Source organism: Filicampus tigris, chromosome 13 (genome assembly GCF_054856515.1).
Source record: "Filicampus tigris isolate MCC_2025a chromosome 13, RoL_Ftig_1.0, whole genome shotgun sequence".
Lineage (NCBI taxonomy): Eukaryota > Metazoa > Chordata > Actinopteri > Syngnathiformes > Syngnathidae > Filicampus > Filicampus tigris.
The window spans coordinates 18,885,431-18,903,856 of NC_141229.1; the positions used below are offsets into that span (position 1 = coordinate 18,885,431).

Sequence of the window (18,426 nt, forward strand, 5' to 3'; positions counted from 1 at the left end):
TCAAAGCACATGCATTTTGAAGCATGTGCACTACGATGCCTCAGATAGACCACACTTCGCAAGTCTACCGCCAATTTCTTCAGTAGAGGTGCAAGCAAAATATCATAAACGACTTCTACTATTCACTCAAGTGACCAAGTAGCTGCATTGGATTTGTTACACATACTGTGGTCATGATGTTGGGAACTACGTTGGCTGAATTTGTCTCCGTCAGGTATCCGTCACAGAAAGATGGCGATGAAACATGGCAGCCTCCTGTAGGGGAGGCACACCCTATAATATAATTAACATTAACGTCACCTACAATTACATTTGAAAAATTACGTTGATGAGATTTTTTTTTTTTTTTGCATATTATTGAAATTGTGTGTATTTTTTAAAGCACTTTGAAAATATTCAACAAAACATTCTACACACAGTCCCTTTATGTTTAGCAATCATAGTTCCTTGCGTTGTCTGATCTTAATAATTCAGTAAAATGTGAGGCCTTAAAGTGGAAATCAACCCAAACATATTTTCTTCCAGAATGTTTTATCCCGGCCCACTTTCAGGCACGCTTTCTGATAAATATTGTCTTTGTGGAATAAGAGTTAATCCACCCCTTTTTAGCTATATCAGGGGGCGGCCATTTTGTCACATCTGTTGACTGAAAACGGCATCACAGTTGCTCAGGGCTCAGATAACGACCAATCACCGCTCACCTGTTTTCTGAAGCTGAGCCGTGATTGATCGTTATCTTGAACCCTGAGCATGTGATGTCATTTTCAGTCAACACAAGTGACAAAATGGCCGCCCCCAGAGAAGGTTAAAAACGGGTGGATTTTGCTGCTAAACTCTTATTCCACAAGCGCAATATTAATCAGAATGCAGTGTTTCAAATGTGGGCCTGAGTAGTACATATTGTTGAAAAAAAAAAATTGGTTTAATTCCGCATTAAGGTCTAAGCTTTATTCCTTTTCTGCATGTGACGTGAAAATTCCGTTCTCCACACTGTCGCCAACGAAAGACTGGGACATGGGTGGGCCGGAACAGACTAATCTTAGAATTCATTTGGGGGGGGGATATATTTAAATTAAAATGAATACGATTCTTTTCCTGTAAAATACATGTTTTTACCAACTGTTTTCACAACTGAAATTTGATATTTGAAATTGGCTTTGCAACGTGCGCAAATTGATTTTCTCCAATGAGCCATAAAGCCACTTTTTAAAGTAAAACTACATAAGTCTGCGACAGTGACTGGTTGCAAAATGAGCAGGTCAGCTGCCACAGGAAGGAAATAATAAAATTTAGTCTCGCTTTGACAGTATGGCTGTTCGCAAATGCACCGACATCGGTCACAGATTGGCACACAGAGTGTCTGAGAATGAAGGGTTGCATCACTTTATTTCAGAGTCATCTGAACAGAACAGTTTCAGAACACAACAGAACTGTGTTTAAGGGAACAAATCATGAACACGATATGGTCACAGAACGCTTTGCCGCAGAGAAACGTTAATTGGGGAGTGTATGAGGGTTGTCAGTGGTTCTACTTCTGGACGGGCATCAGGTCATCAATACCCTCTTCCATCTCAAGTCTCTTCTCCATCTCCACCAGCACCTTTATGCCATCAACTACCACCTGGACTAGCTGCACCTCAGTAAAGCCCAGTCTGTCAGTGTTGGAGATGTCAAAGACTCCACTATCTGCCTCGGCGTCCACCCCACCTGCAGGGCAAATGACGTGAGAATTCTATGGCCTGACTGGAAGCACAATCATTTTGAGCAATGAAGGCAGTATACCAGTTCCACGTTTCTCAAGCCTCAGCCTTTTAAGAACTTCCTCAAACTCGGGGCGTTTGCTCAGGTTGGGCAGCTTCACATGCACACCCGCGCGCAGACCAGTGCCCAGGTTGGACGGGCACGTCAAGATGTAGCCCAAATGCTCATTCCACATGAATTCAAGATCTTTCTCCTTGAGCTTGGACTCAACCTAAAAAGGATCATCGCGTTGAAATCAGACAACATCTATATTACGGTTGTGTTATTAGGTGATCAAACCTCTTGAATTCCACTGCAGAAGCGAGTAAACGCTGCCTTCATGTTGCCACCTTTCTCAATGGAAATCACTTTTAGATGTTCCTCTTCATTCACCCACACCAAGAATGTCTTGTCATCATTGTGCCTTTCAAGAGAAGACTTGTATTTGACTTTCCATTGCATGGACAGGAAGGAGATTCGAGCGGCTGTGTGTCTCACCAGACGCCTCTGCCGTCAGGCCAGTCACGGGCCATCCCCGAGGAAACGAGCAGAGGACACGCTGGCTTTTCAAACAGCAAATGGTCATCTATCATCTGCTGCTGCTCAGCTTCTGGAAGGCTCTTCAATGGCAAGTATTTTCCCTGCAGGTCTCCAGTTAGTGATCCTAGAACTACAGAACAAAGACATTTACATGCATAAGATTCAGATTTCTGCAATATATGTGGAGAGCCCAGTACCTTCGATGGAGAGCTGCTCGAGAAGTCGTCTCTCTCCACGGGTGCAATGTGGCGGCAAGCAGAAGGTGCGAATGTTGCGACCCGCTCGGATACGGGAAATCAGAACATAGTTGGGGTCGAGGTCATCGCCCCCCTTCGAGGGAAAAGGCAAATTACTCTCAGTACAAATCCATATACGATGTGTTGATTAGAGAGAACGCTGCTGTACCGCAAGGCTGTCTGCGTTGAAGTCACTCTTGTGCACGTCTGTTGGCTTATAACCTCCATGTTTATTCTCAATGATAAGGTCCAGCAGTTCTTTGAAGACCTCATATGACTCCTCATCACCGGCCACACAGCCCATAGACATTGTGAATGGGTTACCTGCCCACAGAAACACAATTGGCAGTCAGACCAATGATGATAACTTCACCAAATTGGATGAGATTGTAACACTAGGTTTCAAAACCAAAAAATCAACAATGACTTTGTACCTGGGTTATCAACGCCTGCCTGGATGACGCGGTCAATGGTGAAGCCATAAGGGGTTTTCCGGTCACTCAGTGTTTTGTACAGGTCCAGTGTTAAGAACTTGGCCATGTAGTTGTTGTGCATTGTGAGATCTGGAAAGTCCTTCTCAGGTGAAAGCTTCTTCAACTTAAGTTTGCCAGGCATCAGGTTGTTGATGGAGCCACCCTTTTCAAGCTTCTTCTCCATCTCCACCAGTAACTTAACACCATCGACCACAATCTGGACAAGCTGCACCTCTGAGAATCCGAGTCTGTCAGCATTTGAGATGTCAAAGATTCCATCCACGGCAGCTGTGTCCACACCACCTGAAAGACAAAGATCTCAGCATATTTTGGGGCCAAAGAAAGCAGCCAAAGAAATGTTTCTGTACCTGTTCCACGTTTTTGCAGCCTCAGCTTCTTGAGAACCTCCTCAAATTTAGGATGCTTGCTCATGTTTGGAAGTTTCACATGTACACCAGCACGCAAGCCAGTACCCAGGTTGGATGGGCAAGTCAGGATATAGCCTAGATGCTCATTCCACATAAATGCCTCACCTTTCTCCTTAATCACAGCCTCAATCTAAACAGGACCAAGTTGATCAGCCATCAGAATATTAATCATTCCACCCTCCCAACCCCCCTCCCTCCCTCCGTGAACCGACAATGTTTATCTACAAACCTCTTTGAGTCCGGTGCAAAAGCGAGTGAACACGTCCTTCATGTTGCCACCTTTCTCCATAGAAATGACTCGCAGATGGTCTTCCTCGTTCACCCACACCAGGAATGTTTTGTTGTCATTGTGCCTTTGGAAGGAGACATAATTGGAATCTTTCCAAATTTGCAAAATTGGGCCCATATGCAAAGTTGGGACAAGCGTCTCTTACCAGATTCCTCTGCCATCAGGCCAGTCACGGGCCATGCCCGAGGCAACCAGCAGAGGGGACACCGGCTTGTCAAACAGGAAGTGGTCATTGATTAGCTGCTGCTGCTGCTCCTCAGTCATGTTCTTCAAGGCATAATATTTCCCTTGCAGGTCTCCAGTTAGTGTATCTAGAGCTGCAGAAAAAGCACCAAACAAGATTTATGTCCACTGCAGTTATTAAATGGCAGTCATGTTTCCACTGAGCCTTACCTCCAATGCAAAGCTTCTCCAAAGCACGCCTTTCTCCACGGGTGCAGAGTGGCGGCAAGCAGAAGCCACGGATGCTGCGGCCTGTTCGGACTCGGCAGCTCAGAACATAGTTTGAGTCGAGGTTGGTGTCCCCCTGCAGAGGCAAGAACAGAGATGAGCTTTTCTGCAATACAAATCAGTTGCCCATGTAAGAGTCCTGGTAAAACGCTGCTTTACCCTCAGGTGGTCTGGGTCCAGGTCAGTCTTGTGCATATCTCCTGGTTTGTATCCTCCATGTCTGTCCTGAATCACACGGTCCATCAAGTCTTTGAAGACGTGGTATGACTCCTCATCTCCAGCCACACAGCCCACAGTCATGATAAAGGGGTGACCTACACACATTTTTGAGTAAAATGGACGCCATGGCGCAGGGACAGAAATTGTCTCTCAAACCAAGGCACTGTACCTGGATTATCCACGCCTGTCTGAATAACATCATCTATGGTGAAGCCATTGGGTGTACAACGCTGCCTCAGTGTTTTGTACATTTCCAGGCTTAAGAACTTGGCAATGTGGTTGTTGTGCTGACTGAGATCTGGATACTCTTCCTCTGCAGAAAACACGTTAAGCTGAAGGTCGGCTGGCTTTAGGTCATCAATGGACTCCTCCTTCTCTAGTCTTTTCTCCATTTCCACTAGCAGCTTGATGCCATCGACCACCATCTGGACCAGCTGCACCTCAGAGAAACCCAGCCTGTCTGCATTGGAGATGTCAAAGACCCCATCCACAGCATCTGTATCCACGCCACCTGATGAACAGCAGTGATGTAGTTATCAAAATATTTTCCACCCAAAAAAAGACTAATCAGACATTTGCATGTACCAGTTCCACGTTTCTGGAGCCTCAACCTTCTAAGCACCTCCTCAAACTCAGGGTGCTTGCTCATGTTGGGTAGCTTCACGTGCACACCAGCACGCAGACCAGTGCCCAGGTTGGATGGACATGTCAGGATGTAGCCTAGGTGCTCATTCCACATGAATGCTTCACCTTTCTGCTTAATTGAGGACTCAATCTAAAAACAGATGTTAAGCAGGTCATCACAAGCTCAAGTGGTTTCAACACATGACTCCTGGATTTCAAAAAACCTTTGTGAGTCCGCTGCAGAAGCGAGTGAACACTTCCTTCATATTGTTGTCTTTCTGCATGGAGATCACTCGCAAATGGTCTTCCTCATTCACCCACACCAAGAATGTTTTGTTCTCATTGTGCCTTTGGAAGGACATAATTGGCATCTTTCTAAATTTGCAAAATTGGGCCAATATGCAAAGTTGGGACAAGCGTCTCTTACCAGATGCCTCTGCCGTCAGGCCAGTCACGGGCCATCCCTGACGCCAGCAGTAGAGGGGACACTGGCTTGTCAAACAGCAAGTGGTCATCAATCAGCTGTTGCTGCTCCTCCTCAGTCATGTTCTTCAAGGCGTAGTATTTTCCCTGCAGGTCTCCACTCAGAGAGTCCAGGGCTAAATTTAGAACACTCACTATTAATGTTGGGTTGATACGATATGCCGCCAGCAGCCACGGCGGTGCATCATCGGCATGGCTTACATTCTGCTCAAGTTTACATTGATCTGGAACCACACAATTAGTCTGCTATACCTTCAACAGAAAGCTTCTCAATAGCACGTCTCTCTCCACGGCTACACAGTGGCGGCAAGCAGAAACCACGGATGCTACGGCCTGTTCGGACTCTGGAGCTCAGGACATAATCCGGGTCCAAATCATCACCCCCCTGAAGCATAGAAGAAGCAATTTGTTTCTCTGCACTACAAATGCTATACTCACGTCAGTGTGAAACATTGCCAGACCTTCAGATTGTCTGGGTTGAGATCGGTCTTGTGATTGTCTTTGGCTTTGTAACCTCTATGTCTGTCTTCAATCACAAGGTCCAGCAGCTCTCTGAAGACCTCATATGATTCCTCATCTCCAGCCACACACCCAACCGTCATGATGAAGGGATGACCTGCACACAATCATTCACTGTGAACCTAAAAAACAACCCCCAAATCACAAAGTCAAATGGTTGCCAGTTTTCAGGTTGTTGTTACTGTACCTGGATTATCCACGCCTGTCTGAATGACATCATCAATGGTGAAGCCGTTGGGGGTTGTACGATCTTTCAGCTTCTTATACATGTCCAAAGTTAGTATTTTGGCCATGTGGTTGTTGTGCTTACTGAGATCTGGGAACTCGTCCTTAGCCGTCAGTCCCTTCAGCTCAATGTTGCTGGGCATTAGGTCTTCAATCGACTCGTCCATTGCCAGCCTCTTTTCCATCTCTACCAGTACCCTTATCCCATCAACCACCATCTGGACTAGTTTCACCTCAGAGTAACCCAGTCTGTCAATGTTGGAGATGTCAAAGACTCCTTCCACAACAGCTGTGTCCCCGCCACCTGATGAACAAACGGGAGTTCTCTTAGTAAACTTTATGGTCTTTGGCGCTTTAAGGTTTGGTGTGCAAGTCAACCACATCAAGTTGGTACAAAGATTTCCGATTTACCTGTTCCCGTTCCACGTTTCTGCAGCCTCAGTCTCTTAAGAACCTCATCAAACTCTGGGTGCTTGCTCAAATTAGGCAACTTCACATGAACACTAGCACGCAGACCAGTGCCCAGGTTGGATGGACAAGTCGGGATGTAGCCAAGGTGTTCGTTCCACATAAATACATGGCCTTTCTTCTTGAACAATGACTCCATCTAAACAGGATCAGGTCATCAAGGTTAAATATCAAAACCACAAAATGCCCAAAATGTGATTATTTAATAAACTATAAACCTCTGCGAGTCCATCACAGAAGCGAGTGAACACTTCCTTCATGTTGCCCCCTTTTTGCATCGAGATCACCCTCAGATGGTCCTTTTCATTTACCCACACCAGGAATGTCTTGTATTCGTTATACCTTTGAATTAAAATATCACATCAATTAAGAGGCCTTTGAATGAAAACAAAATCACATAAAGTTAAGACTTTCCAAATGTCCTACAACTATTACAGATGAATAAACTGTCTCACCAGATGCCTCTGCCATCAGGCCAATCACGAGCCATCCCTGAGGCCAGTAGCAGAGGGGACATTGGCTTTTCAAACAAGAAGTGATCATAAATCATCTGCTGCTGTTCAGCTTCCATCATGTCCTTTAAGGCATAGTATTTCCCCTGTAGGTCTCCAGTCAGTGACTCTAGAACTGCAAGAGTACCAAAAGATAATTTTCCCACTTCCATACCAATAATGAGTAATAATGGTTGAAATCTTATGATGCTGTCATTACCTTGAATGGATAGCTTCTCCACAGCACGTCTCTCTCCTCGGCTGCAATGTGGTGGCAGGCAGAAGCCACGGATGCTGCGACCGGCACGGACACGGGAGCTCAGAACATAGTTGGGGTCGAGGTCCTCACCCCCCTTGGAGTCACAACAAATAACAATCTCAGTACTGTACTCTAGTATGTCAATCTACTCAAGGTCCTGGGTCTTACCTTTAGTTTTTCAGGGTTGAGGTCAGTCTTCTGCTTGTCAGTTGGTTTGTAACCCTCGTGTCTGTCCTGAATCACAAGGTCCATCATGTCTTTGTAGACCTCATATGACTCCTCATCTCCAGCCACACATCCCACAGTCATGATAAAAGGGTCACCTGCACGTATTGCAATTGTATAATGTGGTCAACAATGTAAAGAGTCAAGTGATGAACAAGACTGTTACAGTAGCTACCAGAATTATCCACGCCTGTCTGGATGACACCATCTATGGTGAAGTCATTGGATGTAGTTCGGGCCATCAGTTTTTTGTACATGTCCAGTGTTAAGTGCTTAGCCATGTAGTTGTTGTGCTGACTGAGATCTGGGAACTCCTCCTCAGCTGACAGCTTCTTTCGCTCAGGCTGAGGCTTTTCCTCTGGTTCTTTTGAGATACTAAACAGAATACATGCGTGAGTTAGACCAAAACTGGACTTCAAAGGCAATTGGTTACGTATTTGGTTTTACCTCTTGACACTAGGCATGAGGTTGTCAATGGGCTCTTGTATCTCCAGTCTTTTCTCCATCTCTACCAGCACCTTGACGCCATCAATCACCATCTGCACCAGCTCCACCTCGGAGAAGCCGAGTCTGTCAGCGTTTGAGATGTCAAAGACTCCATCCACGGCATCGGTGTCGACGCCGCCTGTTTTGACAAATGACAAGTTCCTATTTTATTTCAGTGCCTTGTTTGTGTTTTCCCCCACTTTGATTAAACATTTTTAAGAAATCTACCAGTTCCACGTTTCTGGAGCCTCAGCCGCTTTAGAACTTCCTCAAACTCGGGGTGTTGGCTCATGTTTGGAAGCTTTACGTGTACACCCGCACGTAGACCAGTGCCAAGGTTGGATGGGCAAGTCAGAATGTAGCCAAGGTGCTCATTCCACATGAATTCCTCCCCTTTTTCTTTGAACAAGGACTCCATCTGAAAAACACCAAATATTTGCTGGCATTAAGCATCCTTTTGAGCTTGCTTTTGTTAACCATCAAATTAAAACATAATTGACTCTGAAAAACCTCTTTGAGTCCTGTGCAGAAGCGAGTGAACACGTCCTTCATGTTGCCGCCTTTCTGCATGGAGATCACTCGTAGATGATCCTCCTCGTTCACCCAAACCAGGAATGTCTTGTCATCATTGTGCCTTTAAAGGAAAAGACAGCATGACTTTCCGACCCAAATACAGCTCTATTAAGCTACTCACCAGATGCCTCTGCCATCAGGCCAGTCACGGGCCATCCCTGATGCCAGCAGTAGCGGGGACACTGGCTTGTCAAACAGCATGTGGTCATCAATCAGCTGCTGCTGCTCCCCCTCAGTCATGTTCTTCAAAGCGTAGTATTTCCCTTGCAGTTCTCCAGTTAAGGCATCCAGAGCTGCCAAGGTTAACACTCAGCCTATTATAATGATTCAATCACCTGTACCGACTTTATACACCTCCTAAAGTACTGCAAGTGAGGTCAATTTGGGCTTTTATTTAGATATTTACATACAGAACCAATAATAACTTTTAAGATACCAACTTAGACCTATTTTTCATGAGAGCAATAGCGTTGGAACAGGGGTTTTCTGTTTAAAAACAGTAGTGCTTGAATTTTACCTGTAGTCCTCTAGTTGAAACAAGGCCTTCTGATAGATATTACATTTGTGGAATAAGAGTTTAATCCACTCGTTTTTAGCCATCTCTGGGGGCGGCCATTTGGTCACTGTCAACTGAAAATGACATCGCAACTACTCAAGGCTCAGGTAACGACCAATCACGGCTGACCTGTTTTCTGAAGCTGAGACGTGATTGGTCGTTACCTGAGCCCTTGAGTAGTTGCGATGTCATTTTCAGTCGACAGAAGTGACAACATGGCCGACCCCTGAGATGGCTAAAAACGGGTGGATTTTGCCGCATCTTACAAATGCAATATTAATCACAATGCCTTGTTTCAACTAGTGGGCCTGCTGGTAACATATTCTTGAAAAAAATATGTTTGGGTCGATTTCCCCTTTAGTGCTTTGAGTACCAAAGGACAGCGCTTTACAAGTGAAAGCCCACGTATCAATAGTATTACACTGATAACTACATTTAACCAAATTAGCACACATAGTGCACTCTTGCACCTACAATACTGGCTCAAGTCAAAATAGTATTTAAAAATAATCAGAACTCCGGACCTTGACGACCTGCATCCCACAATGACACCACCAAATGTAAATAATGCTATTGTTGGGGTAGAAAATGACGAAACCACACTCGGGGTGTCACAACAAGAGGGGCAAGCATTTTTCAGGCTACTCGAGCCTGTGAGTCGCTCTCCAGCGGCAGGGTGGCCGCCAGCGAACGCACCAGCGCTACTACCCAATGTGCCCGCTCACAGTGAGCGATAGCAAGGACTTAAAATACAGGCGCCACAGAGCGGGACAATATGAAACAATTAAAACTTGATACGACCTCTCGCACACACACTATAATTATGGCCACGGCGCTGCACAGTGATTGATGGAAAATCCAACAAATTAGGATTTTTTTTTTAATTATTAGTCTGATAGGCACTTGACTATTGTAGTTCCCGGGGCTTGAGTACAATATGTATTCATACCTAAATAATGAAAAGGCCCAATGGTTCAAGAATCAAAGCATAGCGTGACATCTGCTCATTACCTTCAACCGAGATCCTCTCCACAGCACGTCTCTCTCCCCGGCTGCAGTGTGGGGGCAAGCAATAACCGCGAATGCTTCGGCCTGTTCGCACGCGGCTGCTCAGAACATAGTTGGGGTCGAGGTCATCGCCCCCCTTAGAGGCAGAAAAAAATATGTATATAGTAAAATGAAAACAAACAAAAACATTCAATCCAGCTCCAGTTAAAATTCTTTTGTACCTTCAGGTGTTCCGGGTCGAGGTCGGTCTTGTGTTTGTCCGATGGTCTGTAACCTCCATGTCTTTCCTGAATCACAAGGTCCATCAAGTCTTTGAAGACTTCGTACGACTCCTCATCTCCAGCCACGCAGCCCACCGTCATGATAAAGGGGTGACCTGCACTCATCAAAGTCAACAACAATGCAAAATCTCACACGGCTCACCATAGCGAATTCAAAAATTGTACCTGGATTATCCACTCCTGTCTGAATGACATCATCAATGGTGAAGCCATTGGGGGTACACTTTCCCCGAAGCTTGTTGTACATGTCCATTGTTAACAACTTGGCCATGTGGTTGTTGTGCTGACTCAGATTGGGGAAGTCATCCTGCACTGACCGCTCACCCAGTTTAAGGTTGGCCATTTCATCAGAGCTAGACAAATACAATTAAGACCAGGACCTGATTTATTCAGTTGGATTAAGGTAGACCCAATTCAAACTGCCCCAAATGATAACATTGATGGAACTAAACTTGTGACATTAATGCCATGTTCTGTTTTTTTTTTTCCATTTCTTGTGATATTTTGGTGAGTAATTTTTTAGTGATGGCCCAGGTTTCAGGTCATGTAGTTTGAGCAATGACGCCGCAATGATGAAAACTACATTTTATCGGTCTGAAGACAGTCGTGTGTTAAAACAAAAAAAAAAAGATGAATGAAAACTACATTTTATCGGTCTGAAGACAGTCGTGTGTTAAAACAAAAAAAAAAAAGATGAAAGCAGCAATTAACAGAATTCTGTAATTTGCTCCCTTATAGGTAAGATGCTTTACATTTCAAATACTATAAAGGGTTATAAAGGGCTCTCTGAACCAAGAGCAGTTATTCAGTAAACTCAGGAAGGAATTGTCATAACATGAAGTTACATTTATTTAAGACATATATAATAGTGATATTTAAGTCAAATAAGTTGCTTTCTAGTTGAGGTAACATTTTTGAACCCCACAATGAGTGACCACCTTGATGATGAATGCTGTACATTTTATCGGAAACTATATGGTGCTTTTGAAAAAGTCAATACAATCGAGTTGTCTACCAAATAATATTACAATTGAATAATTCCTGGACATTTCTATGCGACTGACTTACACTTGTTCAATAGTGTCTGACATGTTTCCGTCTTCTCTCTTCACAGATCCAGCACTAGTAATAGACTAATAACTGCTCAGTTTTCGGAGATAGGAGAAAGGTTGCACAGACAGAGTTGTCCTGCTGAATGTTTCAAAACGCATTTCAATGCGTGTGTTCCAACCTATATAGCCCCAACGTCAGCGCTACGAACTGTCCAATAAACGTGACAGCACACTACGTGGGCGAGCATTCAAAGACATCGTGTGGTCGACGTTCGCTTTGTACAAAAAAAAAAAAAAACTGTTCCATCAGGGCGTCATTATCGAATTCGTGACGGGGTCTTTAACGCTTATGAAAAAAATGACGCACAACACAATCAACTTTGGTTGTCAACAATGTAATGTATTGTATCACTGTGACTTACTTCAACTTATTTTGTCTGACTCGAAATTCCCAACACGTAATTGTTTTGATTAAAAAAGAGTCATAGTTGCCTCCCATGCGCCGACTGCACAAATTAGGCGGCGTTAACGAATTTGTTTGAGAAGCATTGATGCGATCGTAATAAGTATTTAAAATACAGTACTTACATATGTGACTATACTTGCGAGTGGCAAGAATCTTACAGGGCAACGCTTTCACTTAGACAGAATCACTACAGTGATTGCCTTGGTATAAGATAGATAAGGTAGATTGTGATATTTTGTGCACAACTTTAATAATGCTCGGTTTAATAGTATTTCAATCCTCGACTGGAATTCTCTTTTATGCTTTAGAGGATTAATTGTTACTATTTCCACATATCCGTTGTGGAATTTAATTAAATTCCTTGCATGTTTACTTATTTCAGACCACTGTAGATAAAAGTTAACACCGACAACAACAAAATGAGACATTTTTCATCTTTTTCTGATTTGCTTGTGTGATCTTTTTACGAATGTACCGTAGACTCCCGAATGCCATTCATTCCTTACCTACTTCAGGGCGCAACTTGATGCCGCCCGCATCCAGTCACAAAGCTTTCTAGAGTAGTTTCTCTCCTCTTCTACTGCGTGGCATCTTGGTACTGCTGATGCTCCTACACAAGTACCAGGTATTGGCCTCCATCTCATTTATGAGTTCCCCGGTATAGGCTGCTGTACTTAAAAAAAAAATGTTGATCCGTTTTTTTAAAGTACAGTCTCCATTAGTGTCTGCTTAAAACACAAAGATAATTTGTTTTCTCTCATGGAGGATTAATACAATCTGAAAGTATTTACATTTGACTGAAAGTTTGATTTATTGAACATATAAACAATTTACAAAATATAAAAATTAAAAAGAGAATGATGATCAATACATGTCAGAGGTCAGCGTAGTTGACATGGTCAAAGGGAGTAGGAAAAAGTACAAAAACTTACCCAGTCCTACCCTTTGTTATCTATATTAATACTCGGTGCTTTAAGTGGAAAAAAATAAGTGCCCCCCCCTTATTCGACTTAAATTAGGCGGTGGGTAACAGCAGATCATTAAAGAAGAAGCCAACCCAAACATATTTTTTTCAAGAATATGTTCTATGCAGACTGAGACTCAAAACAAGGCATTCTGATAAATATTGCGTTCGTGGAATAAGAGTTGGGGCAGCCATTTTGTCACCTCTGTCGACTGATAATGACATCACAGTTGCACAGTTGTTTTATATATATATATATATATATATATATATATATATATATATATATATATATATATATATATATATATATATATATACACACACACACCACACACTCTGTGGCATGTGAACCCTGAACCAATCGCAGCACACAAAAGCAAACAACCATTCACACCCACAGTCACACCTAAGGGTAAGAGTGTTCAATTAACCGACCATGCATGTTTTTGGAATGTGGGAAGAAACCAGAGAACCAAAAGAAAACCCACGCAGGGAGGCTAGAGTCTAGAATCGAACCCTCGACCTCTGTAATGTGAGGCTGATGTGCTAATTTTATGAGGTTGTTTATGATGATGTGATGTGCTGGTATATTTGATGGCTAAACACTTTTCAAAAAAGCTGTGACAGGTGGCAAAACAGATTGAGAAAGTTGAAGAATGCTCATCAAACACCTCTGAATATTTGCAGAGCCACAGACATCACATGGCTTTTTTTTTTGTCCACAATACAAATGAAATATGGACACGGTTATGAAGGGAATGAGTCATGAACTTTGAACTCTGGGTAAGCAAATGGCGTGCACCATTGCTGGAAACTGCAATGATCGGCGTTTCTTTAAAGGCAAGCGTATTTAGGCCCTTACACGTAGCCGGGGGTTTTGAAAACGCCGGATATAAGCCTGCGGTTAGCCCTATCATCCACACGTCCCCACAGTTTTTTCAGTGAAAACACAAAACTCCGGCCACAGTGGAGATTTGCAGATATCTCCGGATATCTCCAGATTAGCATTTTGATGTGGACGGTTACACCCGGAGATTTATGTCGTCACCATGCGACAACAATGCTTTGACGGTTTTTTTGGGGGGGCTTTTTTTATTATGTTTTAACAAATCTCAAATACAAACAAATAAAGCACAGCAGTGTTACAATCAAATGATAGGTACAAATACAAAAAACAAACAAAAAAACAAAATAAAAAATAAAACCACACAGAACAAGGGTCATTGTCAGAAGTCATCAAAAAAGGGAAAACAAAAGTTTGTTAAACAGTGACAGCAAAATATTACCTTAAATCAAAATCAGACAAGAATGCTTCAAGAGCACGGGCATTTTTCTGTTATATTAGCTTCAAAGATTTTACAAAGAGATTGATCTCATTCTTCAAGTGAGATATAGTAGGTTTCGTCTTGACAAAATGACATTTATGAATAAAATGTTTACACATTACAAGTAAATTATTGATTCCAAAGTTTATATTATTCTTAATAGTTATACCAACTTGGATCTCTTTCATTGTTAACATAGTTAATTGTAGCCAGTCATGAAAATCCTTCCAAAATTTCTGTATTATATCACAAGAGAAGAAAAGATGTTCCAGGTTTTCACTTTCAGTTTCACAGAAAACACATTTCCCAGTTTCCATTTTGAATTTATAATTTGGATATTCATTCGTTGGGTAAATTTTGTTTGTGATTTTGAATTGGTTTACCTTCATTTTAAATGGGATCGGAGAGACAGGTAATTACATCTGATCTTCTTAATTTCTTCTTTTTTAAAAATCTTTTAAGACGTAATACCTTTTTACAAAGTTTGGGAAACTACAATTTTGCAAATAATGTCTTAGAAATTTGTCATTACACTTGGGATTACAAATGTCCATGCCACCAATCCAAAGTTGTTTCAAATTAGGTGTAACATCTGAATAATATATATCTTGTTGCACCATAGAAAAAAAGAGACATTGGACAAAGTCTATGGCATTACCACCTCCATCTTCATAACATTTAATCATCATTTTTTGCCTATTTAGTGACATTTATTTTTCCAAATAAAATTGAAGTTCAAGTTATTAATAACTTTAATCAATTTATGTGATATGGGAAGGGAATACACCGGATATATTAATCGAGAAAGACTTGGTCAACAATATTCTCCCAAAGACTGAGATATCTCTTTGCAACCATCGACTAAGGATTAGTTTGCATTTGTTGATGTTATACCAAATATTCATCTTTTCAGACACCTTTTTGTCTCTTGTTATAATTAGCCCCTATATTCAACCTCTTTCTTGACTTTTATGTTAGATAATAATGGCATAGCATGCTCTTTCAGACCAAATAATTCACATTTATTTAAATTTAGTTGTGTGCCAGAGGCCTTTGAAAAATGATCAATTGTTTGCAGAACTAATGGAATTTGAGCTTTGTTTTTCAAAAACAGGGTTGTATCGTCAGCTAGCTGACTTATCTCGATCCCTGCAATTGCACTACTTTTAATATTGATAACATCTCTGCAACCATTCTAAACAAGAGGGGAGAGCTTACTCAGCCCTGGCGAATACCTCTATGTTGAATCTCTTACACGTGCCATGACCTAAAGAAACCAAACTATTTATATCAAAATATAACATACCAATGGTGCTAATACATTTTAACCAAAACAAAAATGATTAAGTGTTTCAAAAATAAAAGGATGATCAACAAAATCAAATCCTTTGTAAAAATCTAACAAAAAAATAAAACTATTTTCCCCAAGAAAATCACTAATCAAGTAAGTCCAAAACAAGTCTAATGTTGTTGTGAATAAATCTGCCTTTAAGAAATCCTGATTGTGTTTTGCTAATGATATCTGTAACTCCATGTTTAAGTCTTGCTGCAATAGAACCAGCACAAATTTCCTAGTCTGCATTTAGCACATTTAGCAAGTAGAGTAGCTCATAACATCTCTTGATTGTAAGCTATTATTTCCAACATTACTCAACTACAAAGTTATTGTCGCACTTGGAACTTCACGCAACAACGTACGTGCGCGGGTCAATTCTCTGCCAAGCATCTCAAATATCTTTAAACCATTGACATCATTTGAAAGGCCTGAGAAGTTATTGTTTGTGACAATAATAACTCACGGTTTTATAAAATAAAATGCAAATCATAGACACAAAATACAAGCAGGAGCTAAGTAAAACCAAGCGAATAAACTGCAAAAAAATAAGTCACTGTGCTTTTTAGATATGATTTATCGAACTTAGTGCCATCAATTGCCATATGTAAAACGTAGTGATTCTGATTGGCTGTTCGCAATCAAAATGCAAATTATCTGCCGGTGACAAATGCCGTCACGCTACGGCACCATCAATCGGGCAACTACATTAGACGCCATTATTAGAGTCTGATGCGCTCGTTTCTTATTTAACTTTTTTTTTCAAATCACCTTGAAACGTTGTCTCCATGTAGTAAAAGAATATCAGAACTAACTGAACTTTCAATTATTATAAATAGAAAAAAAAGTAATGAAAAAGGAAACACTTCTAGTCAGGTCAGTTTTGACTTGATCAATACTTATTTTTGCTTTTATTACACATGCCCTGTCTGTGTGTTTCTATCTATCTATCTATCTATCTATCTATCTATCTATCTATCTATCTATCTATCTATCTATCTATCTATCTATCTATCTATCTATCCATCCATCCATCCATCCATCCATCCATCCATCCATCCATCCATCCATCTATCTTGTTAGACCAATCATCAATTATATGTTATGGATCACTATTATTTGTGTGTAAATGGCAAATGGACTGTCAACTATAGCGCTTTTCTACCTTTGGTACTCAAAGCGCTTCGCACTGTACCTCATCTGCCTCCTGATGACGCAGCATCGGGAGCAACTGGGGGTTCAGCAACTTGCTCAAGGATACTTCAACATGGTCACAATGGCCGGGGATTGAACCCACAACCTGCCGGTTGGGAAAGGACCACTCCCAGTGTGTAAATTCATTTGAGAATAATGACAATTTCATTTGTGGTTTACCGTCTGTGATTATTTATTTACTGGACAAAATATCAGTTCCAATATTTATATTTAAAAAATAAATCTTATTGATACAAATATTGATCAAAGGTAGTGATGTCCCACCACACCATAGAGTCGAAACATTTAATATAGACCACACTATATAGTTAAATATGTATGGCAGCATTTGAAAACGCACTTCCGCGGTTTTGTGTGGATGCGTTTTTATGTGTATTCTAAGTATTCCAACGCCGGCGGGGGAGGATATACGGTTGTTAAAAACCCCCGGCTACGTGTAGACAAGGCCTTAGTATTCTGTTCTCATCAGTAATCTACAATATATGTACATTTGAGAATGTTTGTGAAGCTTATTTATTTCCAGCCTAAAAGAAAGCCTAAATTCAACATAGGATCATGCCATTGCAATAAAAGAGCTCTCACCGAATTAGCATTGTGTGCACACGTTATATTATTTCTATTTGTTACACGATAATAATGGTAAAAAAAATTTAAAAAAACATTCCATGGACCTTTTGAATTTTGACTTGATGCCTGGCAAGTCGACCACAGATAAACTTTTTTTTTTTTTTTAATTGAACTTCAAATGTACAAAACGTATTGGCATACTACAATGTTATTATAAAACAAAAAAGGTAACAGACAAGCCTCAAGAAGGGTCACAAAACACCACCATAAAATTCAAATAAAATAAATAAATAAAATAACCAATAACCAATAAAGAAATAAAAGAAGAAAGGAAGAGGCACGCTAGGGGGTTTCAGCAAGGTTTAGCTCCTCTACTAATGTACACAATGTCACAGCATTTTTCTTTATCATACATTTCAATGATGAAAAGTAATGACACAGTTCTTTATGAAAAACAAAAAATTTAGGTTGAGATTTGATATTTCTGTTTCTATGTATAAAATATTTTTCGAGAATTATAAGTGTGTTAATTATTAGGTCATGGGTTAACTCTTTGACAGAAATACCATACAAAACATTTTCTTTTGAGTAGAAAGATTGGGCAATTTAGGGAACAACCAGTCATACAAATCTTCCCAGAAGGCATTAACAAATGTATAATCATAAAATAGATGTTCAGTTGTTTCAATGTCTTCATCACAGAATACACAGTTGTTGTGATCCAAATTGAAGCGATTCCTTAAAAATTCAGACGATGGGTATACCCTATTGAGAATTTTATAATTAATTTCCTTTGCTTTGGGGGGAATGGGGAATTAAAAAAAATGGATCTCAAACTTTGAACTTCTTTTTTGGAAAACAATTGTAAAATTGAAATTCGGTTTGATGAGAATGGATACAGTTCTTTAACAAAGAATTGTCGGATAAA

At 41.1% G+C, this 18,426-nt stretch overlaps 2 protein-coding genes across 2 annotated transcripts; both read right to left on the reverse strand.

Moving 5' to 3' along the window:
• Nucleotides 1-1,367: 1,367 nt before the first annotated feature.
• Nucleotides 1,368-8,040, reverse strand: LOC147137832 (creatine kinase, flagellar-like). Its single transcript, XM_086049076.1, has 25 exons — nt 7,845-8,040; nt 7,613-7,767; nt 7,406-7,538; nt 7,150-7,321; nt 6,913-7,036; nt 6,638-6,833; nt 6,189-6,530; nt 5,944-6,098; nt 5,735-5,867; nt 5,427-5,598; nt 5,224-5,347; nt 4,961-5,150; nt 4,545-4,886; nt 4,316-4,470; nt 4,100-4,232; nt 3,852-4,023; nt 3,647-3,770; nt 3,358-3,547; nt 2,951-3,292; nt 2,686-2,840; nt 2,478-2,610; nt 2,239-2,410; nt 2,041-2,164; nt 1,783-1,972; nt 1,368-1,707 (listed from the first exon to the last, which is right to left on the reverse strand). Exons 1-25 carry the CDS (start codon nt 7,948-7,950, stop codon nt 1,529-1,531), a joined length of 4,413 nt encoding a protein of 1,470 aa, XP_085905202.1. The 5' UTR covers nt 7,951-8,040; the 3' UTR covers nt 1,368-1,528.
• Nucleotides 8,041-8,112: 72 nt separating this feature from the next.
• Nucleotides 8,113-11,796, reverse strand: LOC147137833 (creatine kinase, testis isozyme-like). Its single transcript, XM_086050043.1, has 8 exons — nt 11,642-11,796; nt 10,739-10,926; nt 10,514-10,668; nt 10,296-10,428; nt 8,850-9,021; nt 8,666-8,789; nt 8,384-8,573; nt 8,113-8,294 (listed from the first exon to the last, which is right to left on the reverse strand). Exons 1-8 carry the CDS (start codon nt 11,662-11,664, stop codon nt 8,113-8,115), a joined length of 1,167 nt encoding a protein of 388 aa, XP_085906169.1. The 5' UTR covers nt 11,665-11,796.
• Nucleotides 11,797-18,426: the final 6,630 nt, after the last annotated feature.